Genomic DNA, 17,583 nt, shown 5'->3' with positions numbered 1-17,583 from the left:
AGCTAATTGCTGGGTGGCAAGGGAAACGTTTCCTCCTACAGTTTTAATTGCCTGCATTTGTAGAATATGATACACTGCTACTGTTCTAAAGGCTTCCATTTTGCACACTTGAGGTGGCAGATCCTAATGCTGGATTTTAACTTTGCACCTGATAAAACTGTATTTGCTTATCCTGAGAACTGCATGTTGTTTTACTTGCTGTGGCCAGAGGAGATGAAACAAGTCTTCTTGGTAGGACCTCTTAACCTCACCAGTTTGCTATCCAGTGGTGATGCTTGTTTTTTCTTCCTCCCTCTTCAGTGGATGGAAGCTGGGAGGTGTGGAGCGAGTGGTCGGTGTGCAGCCCGGAGTGCGAGCACCTGAGGGTTCGGGAGTGCATCGCACCGCCTCCGAGGAACGGGGGGAAGTACTGTGAGGGCTTGAATCAGGAGTCAGAGAATTGCACGGAAGGGCTCTGCATTCAAGGTGAGCAACAGTTGCACTGAGTTGGATTTAGGAGGTACAGCCTGAGATGTGAGCTGTAATCTGGGTACTGCAGTGGGTCTGCTGCACACTCGTGTCAGTAGAACTCTTCTGGGTGAAATGTTGCTGTGAAATAACTGCTTGTTTTCAGAGGGTTGTGTGTGTGAAGTTTGCAACCCACAGTGGTTCGCAAGTCACTGGATTTGTGTAGCAGACACTTTACCTATTAATTATCAGATGATTCTAGAAGTCTAAACGGAGTTTTGCAGTGTGTAGTTACACCCACCTGCTGCAAGATCTTTCACAGAATGTACTCCTGAGTTCCATTTGCAAGTAAACTGGCAGCACGCCACCATGAATGCTCTAGGTGCAAGAGCTGTTTAAGGTCAAATGTTACTCCATTTGTTGCCTTTAACAGAGAAGTTAGATAAAGGCAATTCTACTTCATGGTGAGTTCCTAGTGAAAGGATTTGCCTTTCAGTTTGTCCTTGCATGGGCAGGGTCACCTTCTTCTATACCAGGTTTGTCATCCCAGGCACCATCTACAGGCAGGTCATGCTCTGCACACTGGTGAATTACCACTTCAGTGACAGTGCCAGTCCTCAGATGTCACACAAGTGTGAAAGGTTGGTGCTGTGCTTGCTTAGCTGTCTTTGAAGGGCTACCTCTGATATTTACTGCTAATTCCAGGAGTGCATTTCCAGGGACTATTCTAGGATAAAGCCCTCTGAAGCTTTTTGTATGAGCAAAGGCTTCACATACTGGTCAAGCGGAAGGAGTTACTGCACATGGAGGAAAGGGGACTGGGTGCTGGAGTTCTGCCCACACACTCACTGCCAGTGCCAGCTTCAGGACTGGGTGGTTTTGGGGTTGGTACATCTGTGTTCCCTAGAACAAGGCTGGTTTTCATGGTAAGAAGTATAAAAGCTGCCTTGTAAAATTCTCAGGGGTGAGCTCTGTACGTGTAGGTGCATCCATTCCGTGCTCTGCCTATGCTGAGAACGTGCTTTGTTAGTGACTGCTTTCTCTTACTCATCATCAGTAAAAAGATACAAAAGCATTTTTAAAATATGAGTATGTTTTGTACAGATTTAATCAACTCTGTGTAAGCTGTGAATCACAAAGGCTGTCACACGGAACCTCGATGTTGAAAATGAACTATCAAAATCATTTTACAGAGGATAAGTGGCATAAGTAATAAACCTCGAATTTTATGACTGAAATGAAAAGCCATTTAAAATCTCAGCCTACATGGGATGCACACGTTGCCATCAAAGCCATACTGCTGAAAATTAACAAATTAAATCCTCAGTTTAAGCTGAATATCGGGGAGGGGGGTTAAATCTGCTGATTGCTCCATGCAGAAGCCTCGTTGGGGAAAGTCTTTGTGTTCCTTTTATCAGATGAGATGGGAGCCAGGGAAACTGGGAACTAACAATGCTCCAAAATTAATTCAGACACAGATCTAATGGAGGAGTTGTCTCTGCTGCACACACCAACTATCTCTCACCTAATGCTGGGATCTGAAACGGATCTCCAGGTAGTCTGTGGGAAAACAAAGCCTATCCAGTGTCATTTGGAGTTGAGCATGTTGTTGGTGTGTAACAGTGCTTCCCTGGAGCTGAGTAAGCCAAGTCCTAGAAGGGGAAGCTAAAGCCTGGTGATGCGAGAGCTGTGAGCGTTTGGTGCTGAGCAGAGCCGACATCAGCCCTGGCCGATGTGTGTGTTGTGTCTTAAACCCACCCGTCTCCTTCCTCGGCTGTGCTGGGATGTGCTGGCTCTGAATGCTGCGTTTCCACCAGCGCTCAGACCCAAGGATGAGTGTCTCTTGTTTCTTTCATCCTGGAGTGTGATACTACTCCTTTATGGGTCCTGCTGTGTGCATATACTGGGTGTCACATTATTTTTGGGACTGTAATTGCTTTCTCAGCTAATAGGAATTGATGCAATTACCCTATTTTTTTTAATCTCTTTCCTCTGCTCATCTGCCTCGATGTGCCCTGCTCTGCTTTTCATCCCATGGGGAATTGTGAGGGAAATGCTGTCCTGTGCTACCAAAAACTAATCCTGGAGGTTATTTATCAGGCACCATTTGTTAACTTTGTTCCTTTCGTGAGACAGAAATAGAAATGAAGCATTTTTTTGGTTAAGAAACTAATTGAAAGTAAGAGTGAGAAGGTAAGATGCCAGGAAAGCATAGACCTGATTTCTGAACTGCCAGACAAAACACCAATCCTTACCATGAACTTTCAGGTTTGGAGTCAGTAAATGACACAGGGATAAACCAGACCCTGCTCTCAGGCCCTTTATTCAGTCCCCAGCAGGAGAGGTTGGGAGAACACAAAAAACTCCCTTTTGTTCACAGCAACATCCTTTTTCTCACTTTGCTGTTTGATTTTCTTGGTGTGTCCTACACTGAGGAGCAACTGAAAGTACTTTTCTATCAGGGAATTTCTTCCAGAACTTGTAGCAATTTAACAGATATGAACCTATATGCAGGAGAAAGATAGAACTGAACTCTTTGGGGGTTTGGTATATATAACAGATGGCCAGGCCTGCCACGCTGGGGGACAAATAGAGATTGCCTCAGTCTGCATGCAAAGGTCCCTTTCACACAACACAGTCCTAATAACTTACCAGTTTCTTGCATATTTGTTCTTCCCTTGTTTGTTCCCTATCAGTATTCTTGGTAGTATACTTTGCCATGGTGGATTTCTCTCTGTCTTGCAGAGGTGAAAGCTTTTTCTTTGCTTAATAAAAGAGAGGGTTTTGTAGAGGTTTTTTGGTTTACTTTTATCTATTTGCTTTAAAGTTCTTTTTTGTAACTTCAAAAGCTATTGATTTCTTTTCCCAGTGCCCAAAAGAGATACAAACAAGTAGTCTGTAAACACACGAACTACAAACGTGTTTTTACTAGTGCATCATAAATCACGAGATGACACTTGCAGAGTGAAGCTTGAGACAGTCCTGGCACCTCCCCAGCACGATTTGCTGCACAGGGGCTGCCTCATTGCATCTGCCTGTGGTGCCTGTGCTCAGGTAGTGTGAGTGCAGCACAAGCTCGAGTCTCCCCTCGAGTATTGGGTTAAAAAGCATAACTCAAGTGCTTATTACGAGACAGAGAAACCTCATTTTTCAGAGTTGAGCTACTGTAGAAAACCTGGTTAGTCTGTATTTACATGTGTGTGCAGTGCACTGAGCCTGTCTGTCCTCTGTACACACACAGGGATGTCACTATTGCTGGATACATTGATATGTAAATGTGAACACACTGTACATTTTTATATATGTCCATGGTAACTTTTCCATATATCAAACATTGAAAGAAGTTATTCATTCTTATCTGGCTTCTTTGCCAAGTGATCCACTGCAAAGTACCGAGCTTCCCCACTGCTGAGAGATTTAATATTCTAAATAGAAGCATCCAATAACGCTAACAAATACTTGAATTAACCAAGTGAGAAATTACTGCAAAGAGACATCCTGAGAAAGATTTACAAAAAAAGAAAAAAGAGATGAAGGGAAAAATATGGACAACATAAAATATTCATATTGTCAGCAAACAAGGAGAAAATGTTTCATTTATAGAGCTAGACAGAAGCAATATAGGAAATAGATATGCTCCATGTAAATTTATTAAGTGCAACTTTCTCTCTCTCTCTCTCTCAGATAAAAAACCTCTTCATGAAATAAAATCCCAAAGTAAGTTATTTTTTTTTCTCTTGTAAATATGATTTTTCTCATCTCTGCCATTCTGTTCTGTTTGTTTAGGAGCTAAATAAAACTGAAGGTTATAGGAAAGGCTTTCACATCCACTCAAAGCATCTTCTCAGCAACTTTGGGATCACAGGTTTTAGACTGAGAATAGAAAAGTGACCACTCTTTAGCAGTTTGTATGTGACTGGGAGCCCTTCCTACAGGCATGCTTAAGATAAGGCACTGCTGTCTTGAGGACTTGTCATTAGAAAAAAAGATAAAGACATTAATAAGGGAGCCTGGCTTTCCTGGTTCTGCTCTGGTTGTGCTACTGACTGTGATCTTGTTCAGCTCACTGCAGCCTTCATTTATCGACTGCTACGGGGGAAGTTTGCTCTGCCCCATGATGAGTGTGTGGGTAGTATTTCTGTACTGCTTGGGGAGGCTTCTGTCCTGCCCTCTTTCTTAATCTCAGATTGATTTCAGTGGAATTTTAGTTTAGAGCAGCACATTTTCAGTGAATTGAGTAAGGAAAGATTTTGTTTAAAAGAAGAAAAAAAAGGACACAATTTCCTCAAAGCCACAGTTCCACCAGGTCTGTCTCTTCTGAAGCAAAGACGGTGCTTTTTTCTTCAATAAGCTGTCTGGGAAGTTTTAAGCACTTAGGGCTGCTTAATTTTCAACAACAAAAAAAAGACTTTTGGCAAACAGATTTATAACACATTATTTGGCTGAATTTCTTTGAAGGGCTTAAACCAAGAATCCACCTGTGCTGAGACACAGAACACAGAATTGACTGCTTTGAAGACAGCTTCTTTTATAAAACATGTAGCTTTTAAGTCTGAGTGTTCCTCCAGGACAGAGAAATGTCATGGAACTCTGGCTCTGAATCATTAGGAAAACATTTGGAGATCCTGATGTGTGTTTCCTCAGAGCTCAGATGCTGTGGACTGCAAAGTCAAAACTGTTCCATGGCGGGATTTCCTGGTGGCTTGAAATAAAGCTGCTTGGTGGTCCGAGCCCAGCGTGGTCCTGGCTCTGCTGAAACAGGCACTGCTCAAGTTCCTGTCCATGTAACCCACAGACAACCTCTGAACGTGAAGATAATGACTACAGAGGAGCCCAGTTGTGTCTCAGATGGGACCAAACTGTGGGGAGTGAAAAGCTCCCAGTGTTTCATGTGGTGTAACTTTGTAGGGAGCATGGGAGCAGCATCTCCTGGTGAATGGTTCTGAGTGTGTGGAATGCTTGTGTGAGAATATTTCTAAGGGTGCACAACCCCAGATTTAGGCAGCTCAAAAACGTGCTGTGGTTGCCTTGACTGGTAAAGCATTGTTAATTATCTTGTCTTTGTCTCACTGGACTCATCTCCTCATCAGTCACGTACAATTGGTCTGTGTCATAACTTAACTCAGGCAATTGATATGGTTTTGTTTAATTAAATGGAAATTGTGCAGATAAACAGAGAATCTGGAAAGAATATCAGCCAAATCCCTTTATTTTCCGATTTATTAAAAAAGCACCTTTCATGGCATTGATTTTAGCCTGTAAGATGCCTGGGAGAATGAAAGGGTTTCTTTATAGCTCTGGGGTTAGAAATACAGAATGCAGCTTGTTGCTGTTCAGCGAAACAGGAACTTAGTTTAAGACTGCATGAATCATCATTGATGTAAAATCAAAGCCAATTATGAAGATAATTGAGAAACAGCCTGTTCCACTAAACAACCTCTTACACGATTCTCTGACTTCTGATCCTCCTCAAAGACTGGCTGTGTGAAGAAACAGATTAAAGTTGCAAAGGGCACCAAAAGGGAGAGAGACGGAGAACTGGAGGAGGATGGGAACTGGGAAGAGTCTTTCCCATCTCCCATCAAACTCTAATGACAGACAGGGGGAAGTGTGTGCCCTGCACAGCTCCTGGAAAGCACTTACTGTAAATGAGATAATTTAATCAATTACATTTCCTAATGTACTAAACCAAATGTTTCATTTTCTGCTCCTGCACATCTTAAATTATCTTCAGGTGCTTTATGAAACTTAATCATAGTTAATAGAAACTTCATTACCATCAAATGTGCTTTCAATAAATGTTGTGTAACAGCATCAGGAGGTGGAGTGAAACACAGGCTACAATTATCACAAACATGTATCCTGGAACTGCAGTGTATAAAAACCTCAGTGCGTTATGAGAGTCCCTACCTCCTCTGGGCTGGGAGGATGCAGTTCATTACAGAGTAATTGGTTGACTATAAATGGGTTTTTTTCTTTGTTTGTTTTTCACTTTGTTCTCTTCTGGGAAAAAGTAGAAGCCAAAAATTACCCTGTTGCCCAGATTCGCCAGGCTCTTCTTTTTCCTTTAATTTCTAGTATGCTGTAAGAGGAATTGTCCATCAGAAAAGACAGAAAGCTGAGAGATGTTGGAGTGCTGCACTCAGGGTTCACTGGGAGTAGTTTGAGAACAGGGATGGAAAAGGGTGTTTTCTACAGTGGATGTTTGCATCAAACAGATTAATTCTGATTCAACTGCCCAGCTAAGAAATGGGTTTCGCTGCCTCGTCCGCAGCAGACCTGCCCGTGCCCCAGCCCACCCAAAGCTGTGCTCACGGACGACAGTTCCTCGCTGCTTCAAGTCCGATGGCGTTTCACTTCTGCTGGAGAACAGTCGCTGCTCGGCTGCTGCGTTTGGCAGCCAGTTTGCCTTCCCAGGAACTTCAGCTGCTGGTTGTGTTGGTTGTCAGACGTTTAGTTTACATGAGCCAGGAAAACTGGCTTTTCTGATGCTGCCCGTAGGTGACTCGTTTCTTTCATCTCAACAGCCTGAAGCTTCAGGTTCATTCCAAAAATTCAGCTAAAATATATTTATGTGACTTTCTGCAGGAACATGTGCACAACAGAAGCCTCTTCCCAAACACTAATTAAGTCATTTCAGTAATTGGCTATTTATTAAATGCTGAGTTTAACTTCCTACCCTATTTCTGTACGTTGCAGTTTGGTTAGTGGTGGCGAGTAGTCTGAATTTCCTAGCTATTTTTTGTCACTGTCATTTTTAAGTGCTTCTCACTTGACAGGAGAAACACCACATAGTAGCATAACAGATGATGTATAGGCTGAATACATGATTATCTCTTCCTCTAAGCTGGAGTTTGGCATTAAGGGAACAATCTAAGGACCTACCAAGCAATTTAATTTCATGGTATGTGGTCCCAAATCCCGGAAGATCTAGAATAGAAGGACTGGATAATTCAATTACATAATGCTGAAGGTTTCATTTGGATTTATTCTTTCACAGCAATGAATTCTTTTTCTCTGCTGTAAAAGTTTGAAGTCTTAGGAGTCTGGGTTGTAAACTTAATGCATGGGGGCAATCACAGGGAAGATTTGGTTTCCAACCTGTTTTTAAAGGCTGAAGGTGCTTGCAGGGGTCTGATGTCCTCAGCCACTCTCTGAGCTGTCAGAGGATGGACTGTTCCTGCTTCTGCTGAAATAAAGAAAATAAAGAGCGGGGAAGGGGAAATCTTAACCAAGATTTCTCTCAGGATTCATGACCTGGATTAGCTCCATAGTTCAAACCTAAAACTTCCATGTTGCTGGAAGCTAGCAAAAGCTGAGGCTGGTGCTGAGACCAAGAGCAGTGCTCCCTGTCTGTGGTTGTGCCACATCCACGCTTCAAGGGTTGTGTTACCAGACCTGAACTGGAAACACATTCCCGCTGGGCTGGACTGGAAAATGGTGACACACCTCAGCAAGGAGCCCAAAGAGGGAGGGCAGGTGAGCAGTAAGCACTCTGCTTCAGGCCCTTACTTTCCCATTTAGAAGACCATGATGCAGTCCCTAAAGCAACGTGAGCTCACCCATGGGGCAATGCGTGGGGGAATTTGCTTACTCAGCGCTTGCTTTTCAGTGTTCCCTGTGCTCCCCGTGAGCTGCTCCTCGGCTGCTCTCGAGCTTTGCCCAGCCACGTGGCTGAGGCTTCGCACAACCCCCTTTGCTCACGGCCACTCAGGACGTGGCTGTGTGACTGACTTGGTGCCGCTCCTTGTCCTTGCAGACATTGAGGCCGCCAGCGACGTTGCCTTGTACTCGGGGCTGGGAGCGGCGGTGGTCGCCGTGGCCGTGCTGGTGGTCGGCGTCGCCCTGTACAGGCGCAGTCAGAGTGAGTACGGCGTGGATGTCATTGATTCATCTGCACTGACGGGAGGCTTCCAGACATTTAATTTTAAAACAGTCAGACAAGGTTAGTGGTGTGATTTCCTCTTCTTCTCTCCAGAGCTCCCACTGCAAAGAGATCCTGAGCTGGTGTCAGTGCCCATGCGAGGGCACGCAGCTCGCTGCAGAGCACAGCTGCTGAGGGGCAGGGACGGGCAGCTGCAGTGCGAGGGCTGGAGTCTGCTGCTCAAAACTGTCTCTTTCTGTCTGTGCTACTGAAGCACCACGGCAACTTGGACAAGTACATAACCCTCCACTCCAAGTGCACCAGCTTCTGCACTAACATTTGAGGCTTAGAAAAGGCCCAACCAACCCAAAACATACTAACCAAATCAAACCAGATCCAGCAAGCGTGTCTGTGGTTCCTGCCTCTTCAGACAGAGATCTTCTGGTTCCTTTACTCTAATAAAAGTGATTAATTTTCATTGCTATTTTGAGAAACCCAATTTCAAGTATTTTTACAAGGTGCTGCTGGCGTGCCAACACCCTGATTCTGAGGTCAGCAGGAAATAAAGGTGTGTAAACACAGTGACTTAAAAAAGACCAAAACGCCACAAAAAACCTCCAGAAAGCCACCAATATAACGAAAATATGGACGAAATATTTACTTTTGCTACAAGCAGCACTCAGATGGTTTGTGGAAGATTATTTCCTTTGCACAGAAAGGTGGGGAAGAACACAAATGATGATTACTGTAAACCAGCATGTTTCTTTAAGTCTGTCCTGACATTCTAACATACAGACCTGCCTTATTGTGGGTGGGTGGGTGTGTTGGTGGGGTGTGAAAGTATCCCCATGTCTCTTCTTGTCTTTGGAAAAGTGAAATATGCTGCAGAGTTTGTGGATTGGGGTTTTTGTTGGTTGTTTTTGTGTGTGTGGTTGGTTTTACAGTTACTTTATTTTCTGGGAGATGTTCCTCACCAAGCAGAAATTGAAAGAAATTGGAGAAAGGGTTTGTTAGACAAGGATGCTTGTAAGAGGTTCACTCTTGCCCTGTCTCACAGAGACAACTGATCAGTGTGACCCAAACTGTATCTTTGGAGAAATGTATTATAAAGTTCTAGCAGCTCAGCCTGCGGTTGCTTAAAGTGATCAAACTTTCAAGGATACAGAACAGGTAATTTCCAGAACATTAGTTGCTTCTCTTTACTAAAACCCAGACAAAAAACACACCCTAAAAACGAAAAAGCCCAAACCAGCTGAGGGGTTCAGTCCCTGGCTGCCTGCTCCTTCTCTTTTTTAGAGTGTTTTCTGAGCTAAAATGCTCCTAAATGAATAACTGTGCTATTTTCCCCTGTATTACTCTTGTCCCGCTTTCTTTACCACTCAGTTTCCCTCAGGCATGAAGCAATTGCTTTGTGTGAGCTCTCAGAAAAGGGCTGCAGGAAAATGTGTTTGCACCCAGTGGGTTATATTGAAGAAAAGAGAAAAAAAAAGACAGAAAAAAGGCTTACACCCAAACCTGAATCCAAAAGAAGGAAATTCCTTCTTGGGTTCATGCACTCTGGAGTTGCCTGAAGTGTGGAAAACATCGTGATCAAGTGCCTGTTAGATCTATTGCATTATTTCATCTGGTCTTTAACATTTACTCCGTGTAATTTTTGAGCTCTGACAGTATCAAGAAGGAAGAGTGGGGCAAAATGGAAATGGGGGAGAGGTCAGAAAGAGATTTCTGATTTAATCATCCTAATGCAGTAACTAACTCCCTGATCTGTTTCACCCTACCAGGTAACTCCCTGCTTTTGAACTCATCCATGCAGCCAGACCTGACAGTGAGCAGAACATACAGTGGCCCCATCTGCCTGCAGGATCCCATGGACAAGGAGCTGATGACAGAGTCGTCGCTGTTCAACCCACTGTCAGACATCAAAGTCAAAGTTCAGAGTTCATTCATGGTGTCCCTGGGGGTGACAGAAAGGCCTGAATATCATGGGAAGGCACATTCTGGAACTTTTCCTCATGGGAATAACAGAGCTTTTGGTACAATACAGGCTAGAAACAAGGCTACATATATTCAGAACTTGTCTTCTATTTCAACAGCAAGTGAGCTGAAGACAACTGCCATTTTTGGACACCTGGGTGGCCGTTTAGTGGTTCCAAACACAGGTAGGCAGATCCTTTCTTATTAAAAACTTCTAAACTTATTTTGCCTGATGACATATTATAGATCTAAATAGAGAAAAAATGAAAGAAATGAAAAAGCAGAGGCTCCCTTAATGCAGCTTTTGGGAAGCAGAGCATGCTGCCCACACAGGTGATGAGTGATCAGAAGAAAGCTTGGGATGAGTAGTAAAGAGGCATTATGCCTATTTGAACTGTTGTAAATTACTGCCTCTCTTGATGTCTTCAGCATGAAAGTCATAGTAATCAAAGCTGTTGCTTACTTGGATCCTGATCCAAAAGAAGGGCTCCCCAGGAAGCAGGTCGATAGTGGATCAACATCTTATATAATGGGGTCATATTCAAAGCAGAACCTACACACATCAACATCTGACTGCACTAACATTGTCAGGCTTCATTATGTTATTGAAGTCTGCAGCACATAACAAACAGAGGACTCTGGAGAATAGCTTCCACTCTCAATGAAAACTCCAGCGTGGCTTTTGTTAGCATCTACTCCTGGCTTTCTGGTTTTCTCCTTCTTTTAGCTTAACAACAGATTTCTAGAGTGGAGTACTTCAAAGTCAACTAGCATTTCAAGATTGGGCTGTGCACTGAAACATCATGGCAGAGCTGCTCAGTTTGCATTGTTTAAGAAGTAGAGTTTGTTTTGTGACTTCAGAGTTTGAGACACAGCCTAGACTTAAGGATCCTGTTTTAAAATTAGCTGAAAACATGCATCAGCAAATTTGAATCAAAGGATGTCAGAGCCACAGTTCTGCAGTCTGTGCAGCCATCACAATGTTTGATCACGTTCAATAAGATTCCTTGTTGGATACTTTCTTTTCCAAAACAACTGTTGCAGAAAAGGCCTGATGCCACCACTGCTGGCTGAGAGCCTTTCAAACTCTGATCTTTATTCACTTTGAATTCAGCTTTGTTTCCATTGGATGAGTGTGTCCAGGCATATCACTTAGTATCTAGTTAAACAGAATGATTTAGAGCTTTATCCTTCACCTTTCATCAAATGGGTACTTTTGAAGGATACCATAAAAAATGTGCTCTGTGTTTCGAGTGTATAATCCAGGGATGCAATATCCAGTGTACAGTCATGCACAACACATTCAGTGGATTCATTTCTTCCCAGATTGCTTTATGTTCAGGAATGAGTATTGCAAAGGAGGAGGCACTAAGTTAAGTCATAAATGAAGAAGTCCCTCATACTATATATTTAGCTACTTTATATAATGATAGTCCCTATCAATTAGATTATTTAAATACATATATGATCTGCAATTTATGCAATTCCTTCTGCCTATTTATGCAACATCAAATTGGTGACCCAATTATAAATTATAGTGCAATCATGTCACTGCTTTGCTGAGGTTCTGCACCGAGACATATGCAAAGGAAAATAGAGTCTTGCTGTATTGAGTGTGCTATAGAACAGTTTAATGTCAGTGGTACCCATGGAAAGCATCCTTGTTAACTTCTAATTTATAGTAGTGCAGTAAAAGGAAAATCATACAACTGGGATTTAACTAATAGTTATGTATATGAACTAGAAGGTGTGGTGATTCCAGGCTCGAAGACAGTTACATATTAATAACTATGTGGATCATAATGTCTTTTCCTTTCGTCCTACGCTGTAGTCAGGACACTATTTCAGAGGAGCATTTTTCTGCTCTGGCAGATTCCCTCTTTCTGTCTTGTAACTCAGAGGCCAGTTGAGCAGTGTTCTGTGCATCCAGGGCCTTTCCCAAACACAAGTTCTGCCTTTGCTCTTTTGTAGGAGTCAGTTTGTTGATACCACATGGAGCTATTCCTGAAGAAAGTTCATGGGAAATCTATCTTGCCATCACTCAAAAGGAGTCCAGGTAAGAACATAGCATAAACCATAAAAAAGCATAAAACATCACACACACCTAGCCTAGAATCTGTGGAATGGTCTCATTTAAGGGATTTATTGTCAATCTTGGTTAAGGAATAGAATGTGCAAGAGTTATTGCATCATCCCTGTTGCTGGTGTGTCCACACTGTTGTGACATACGCTGTGTCTGTATGAAGCACTGTGCTCCTTTCTGAGTTTGTGCCAGAACTCAGTCTTTCTTAGCTTTCTCAAGCTACCCCTTTATAATTTATATATAAATCATTTTATCTGTACCTCATTAGTGGGTATATCCAAGGAGACATGAAGAGGATAACTGCACATGCAGTGCATATTTACTGGCAGTAGGTTTCAGCCACATGATTGCTGGAACTTTCCTGTAGGAACTGACAGATACAAGGCTGCCTTTACATTTTAAAGCCTAGAAATATTTTCAAAACTGAAAGTGACATCTGTTTTTAAGTTTTTTCTCCTGTGCTGTCTGAAGTCCTTTGTGAAAACTTTCATATCCCATCCTCATCTTCTGCCATAGATTTTTGATCATTTGCAACGAAAGAGTAAGATATGTAAAAGGAAGGAAGAAAAAGCCCCCACAGCTGTTTTATATGCAAGGGTTCTGCAGAAATGAATTAAAATAGGTTAATTAAAAACAAGCAGCAAATTTTGCCTACGGTTTCCTTTTCTGTGGGCAGAAGCAGAGGTAGCAAACCAAACTGAAGGTTATCACAGGGAGATTTTCCCTTCTTCTTTAAAGTGAGATTCTGGAAAGTGAGACAAAAGCTGTTGAGGTAGGTTGGTACGAGTTATAGGTTAAAAGACAGAGGAGCAGAGCTGGTAGGGGAGCTGACAGAGGTGTGCTGAGTTCACTGTCACTGTGCAGTGGGGAAGAAAATCCCTGTTTGTGCCCTACAGATATTGGGATGAGATTATCGGTCGGTTTTGCTGTAAATTGGTACAATCCTCTCTGGAATGAAAACCTCCTTGTATCCTTCACAGAAATCAAATTCAGGGTTGAAAATTCTTCAGTGTCTCGTATAACTGAACAAATCAGTGGTGGAACTGGTGGTTGCTCCAGAAAGACACCAAACCAAACAGCCTTTGGGACACATACAGAGCTTCACTGCACACATCCTCCTGGATGCTTCTCGCAGCTGGAATTTCCTAAAGGCCTGCTTACAGAGAAAAATAGCTAAGCTCAACCTTCAGGCATCACATGTTTTGATGCTGGCAGAAAGTACAAGTTATTGATGTCTGTGAAAGTAACAACAAAGCTGTTGATTCTGGCCCAAGCAAGAATTGGAGTGAAATGTCTCTTGCCTCCTTGTGTAATTCTGACTCCATAATTAAGCCAGAAAGACTAAACAGGGCTATGCTGCAACAGAGATCACTGTCTGCTCCTTGAACCTGAGTGCCTCAAGATGCATCACTGTAGTTAGTTACAGGCTGCAGGGAATTAGAGCTAGTGGGTGGTTCTGTGCCATTAGAAATAGTCCCTTGGTCAGCAGGACTTGGTTGTGTATGTCAGTACTGTTAGCTGGAAGATCTTGCTACTTCTGTCCAGCCAAGTCAGCCAGAGCCTGTAGGTGACTCATGTGGAAGGACTCCTCACCCACATCACTAACATCTCCCCACCAAGTAAGCAGGTAAAATGTATTTCTTCCAGAAAAACAAACCATTATTTCAGTAGATGTGTCAGCAGCAAATGAGAGCAACAAAATACTTCAGGATGCTCCTAGACATTGCACAGCAGCCTGTTCCTGAGCTCCACGTGCTCAGCACGGAAGAGCTGGCACAAGGTCTAGTGTGTGGTTAAAAGCTAGACCTTCACAAGCACCTGCTGCCAGCAGACAGGCTTAAAGAGGTTTTAAAGGGAAAAACAAATTAAAAAATGCACTCAGATTGCTGTGAAGGAGAGAAATGTTTGCCAGCTGTAGCAGAGTAGCTGGCTTCACTGGAATCTAAATATCAGATGAGAGCAGCTGGGAACAAAATCGCTGAAAGTACTGTCACCTTTCCCATGGTGTGACACTTCAGCTTCAGATTCCCTCTAGCAGCAATTTCCAAACTGAAAATGAAAAGTAAGTGCAAGAAATCTCTTTACTAGTGCTTGGCAAGGGCAGAATGCTGCGGGGTGCAATCCCTGCTGTTTCCTTCCAGTGCAGTGTGTTTGGAAAGGACATTTTTACATTTTTAATCAGCAATAATGACTATTGGTCTTTTACTGGAAACCTTACAGACCTTTCATTTTGATGGATTTGAGGGACAGATCTGGTTACTGATTTGATTTACCTTGCAACACTGTGAATGTTAAACACTCTCACTTGGTAACGTTTCCCTTTCCTGCTTTGCCTAATAAATGGCTCAGAACTGCATGAGAGTCTTAGTATCACATCAGTTATTACACAGAAAGACTCTTGCTACTTGTAATGAGTGTGAGAGTTCATCTAATTAACTGATTTCCCTTCATTTGGCATTAAATAATTCCCAGAACTCCCATATGTTTGTCCAATATGTTCTACGAGGGGAATTCTCTAGAAGCAATTGCATAGCTCCTTTCTGAGTCGCTTGTCCCTGGTCACTCACACAGCCTGGTTCTGACTCCCCACGGTGTATGCAGGTGGTGGTTACACACCGTGACCCTGGGAAGCTGCTGGTGGCTGTGACCAGAGCCCAGAGCCCACACCACTTTGGCTTTTCTGGTGTTTTGGGTTGTTTTGTTTGGGTTTTTCTCAAGGAGGTGGTTGGGAGTGGACTGGGTAGACTACAATCATAGTGTCCCAGTCACCTTGCCCATTACCCAGGCTGCTACTGGGACTCTGCCACTGATGATTTGGTTTCTTTTTGTGTCTTGTATATTTGTGTTTTGTTTCATTCTTGATGCTAAAAACCTGAGCTGTATCTGATGGGAATCATCTCTAGTAGTGTAGCAAACTCCAGGTTCATGTCTCTTAAGGGTGTTGTTCTGAAAACAACCTATACTTTGCTCCCATTATTGAAGATGAGTTGTCAAGCTTTGTACTGAAAGTGACTTCAGCAAAAATTCCACTGCCACCACCTCCTCACCCTCTCTTATTTTATGCATTTGTCAGCAGCAGCCACTTGGCACAGGATGAGTGTGTTGGGAGATAGGCTAGAAATGCATCAACCAAGTTAAATAACTTCAGTCTCACTCGCCCTCTGGAAATGGGCTTTTGTTACCCCCTTCCTGCAGCTGCATCAAGACAGAGATAAGGAAACAGAGTGCACCAGCCTTCGTGGTGGTACAGCAGAGGAATCATATGAACTGAAAAATAAATGTGTAGAAAAGTTGGCTTGAGGGCTTCTAATAATTTTGAGACATTTTTCTTTGTATCTCTAAGTAGCTGGATGGTTTCTAAAATTAGCTGCAAAGAGAGGTGATGGGGCAATGCTGAAAGGCTTTAGGGAAATCAAATGCTGTTTGTATTTAGGTTTGAACAAAAGAGAAGATGATTCTTGTCAGATATTTCATCTTAAAAACTTAGCAAGTAGTAAATCTAACAAAACATAAGTGACTACATTCAGATTAGATGAATCCCTGGGCTTGAACTGGGCTGATGGGTTCTCCACTGACCATAATGGAGCCCACTTGCACATCTCTCCTCTGCAGAGTGCTAAATTCAAGCGAGGAAGTCCTGTCCCTGGTGCCCAGTTACCTAGCTTGTTCTTTCTGCAGAATATAAATGTGTTTTCAAATCAGGGAGATCTCACTCAATCTGCAAAAAAATATGAGGCTGTGTTTTTAAACCATAATTTGTTTTATCTTCACTACTGTGAAAATATTGTTGATGACAGTCTTTGAAGGCAGAATTAGATGTGATGCTGCCAGCTGGTGCATGAAGCCAGACTTGCTTGGGTAGAGAAATTTTAGTGTTGTCTTTGGTTTAAGCAAATTGAAATGTATTTTAAAGACCAGAATCCTAAACTGACCTGCCAGTGATCTGAGTACATGTGGCCTAATAGTTGTGTTTAATCTCCAGCTACTGCTTCTACATGAAAATTAGCACAGGAGTTGGCTGCTTGTCCTTCTCTGTAACAGATGAGGGAGCGTGGTACTTGGTTAATTTTAACTCAAATATTTTAAAATCTGCGGTTAAATTTTCACTCTTTATTAAAAGGAGCCTGACATATGTTATTGTCTTCCTCCCCCCAAAAGCCTGCAGCCAGAAGGCACAGATGTTCTTCTAGGACCAGAAGTAACTTGTGGCCCCTCGGATGTGTCTGTCAGCACGCCATTTGCCCTGACAATACCACACTGTGCAGAAGTGAATCCAGAGCACTGGAATATTCACTTGAAAAAAAGGACACAGCAAGGGAAATGGGAGGTGAGTTTAAATTTCTGCTCCCACTTAAAACATACTGACCATGGAAACAGGATTACTCTTACTCATGCAAGCACAGATCAAAGATGATGTCAGTGATGGAAAGAGACAAAGCAACAAACAATTTTGCATTTTGTTAAGAAGCAGCTAAGCTGTGTTCAGTTAGCTTACCAAGATGTGCAACAAGAGGGTCACCTTTATGATGTAGCCCATGTGACATGAGAAGGCATTTTCTCAACTGACTTAATAATGGAGGCAGGAGCCATTTATTTTTAAAAACATTGTTTTGATAGGTCCCAACACTCCAGGAGAATCAGTTCAGAACAGATTTGCTTCTTGAGTTGAACATCCTAATTTACTGCAGGGATTAAACTTGGGCATTTGATCATCTCTGTTTGTCTACTTGCATTTTTGAAGCCCACTGGCCATCTTTCACTGAAAAGGTTTGGTAGGCAGCACTCTCAAATGTATTCAACTTTCTGCAGCATTTGGGGAGACAGCCTGCTAATAATGTTCCTAAAGCATGGCTAAAGCACCAACCAAACCATTATTCAACATTTAAGAAATGCCCAAAGGATAGAAAGGTTCCGAATTTCCCACCTATCAAGTGTTCACTGTGTGTGTTATTGGAACCTCAGAACACAGTAAATAGACAGAAATCCACACTCAATCTGCAGATGGAACCACTTCATTTGTTGTGTTATCAACAATTAAAAACCAGCAATTAAAACATTCAGGGGTGTCATAATTCACTCTATCCCTTTCTTCCTCTAGACCACTAAGTTTTCTGTTGCCCTTGTTTAAATCATTTCAAGTTCAGCTTAGTTTTCCTCCTTTGGATGCACTCAATACTTGGCTCCATTAGTGTTGGTTGCAAACACCGTGGAATTA

At 42.6% G+C, this 17,583-nt stretch overlaps 1 protein-coding gene across 5 annotated transcripts in view; it reads left to right on the top strand.

The window, feature by feature from the left end:
* Positions 1-17,583, top strand: part of UNC5D (unc-5 netrin receptor D) — a 106,492-nt gene that overhangs the window by 75,868 nt on the left and 13,041 nt on the right. For 2 of the 5 annotated variants that reach the window (XR_009820495.1, XM_062015800.1), the window contains exons 7-12: positions 301-465; positions 4,132-4,164; positions 8,207-8,392; positions 10,093-10,470; positions 12,257-12,341; positions 16,527-16,695. Coding sequence is in view for 4 of the 5 variants with exons in the window: in XM_062015800.1 (XP_061871784.1) it covers positions 301-465; positions 4,132-4,164; positions 8,207-8,392; positions 10,093-10,470; positions 12,257-12,341; positions 16,527-16,695 (1,016 nt within the window). In the remaining variant the exon portion in view is untranslated. The remainder of the gene's footprint in view (positions 1-300; positions 466-4,131; positions 4,165-8,206; positions 8,393-10,092; positions 10,471-12,256; positions 12,342-16,526; positions 16,696-17,583) is intronic. The other 3 variants (XM_062015802.1, XM_062015801.1, XM_062015803.1) reach the window with 3 other exon arrangements.

The sequence above is a fragment of the Colius striatus genome, chromosome 27, assembly GCF_028858725.1.
Source record: "Colius striatus isolate bColStr4 chromosome 27, bColStr4.1.hap1, whole genome shotgun sequence".
NCBI classification, from domain to species: domain Eukaryota; kingdom Metazoa; phylum Chordata; class Aves; order Coliiformes; family Coliidae; genus Colius; species Colius striatus.
This window is presented reverse-complemented; position numbering and strand designations above follow the sequence as displayed.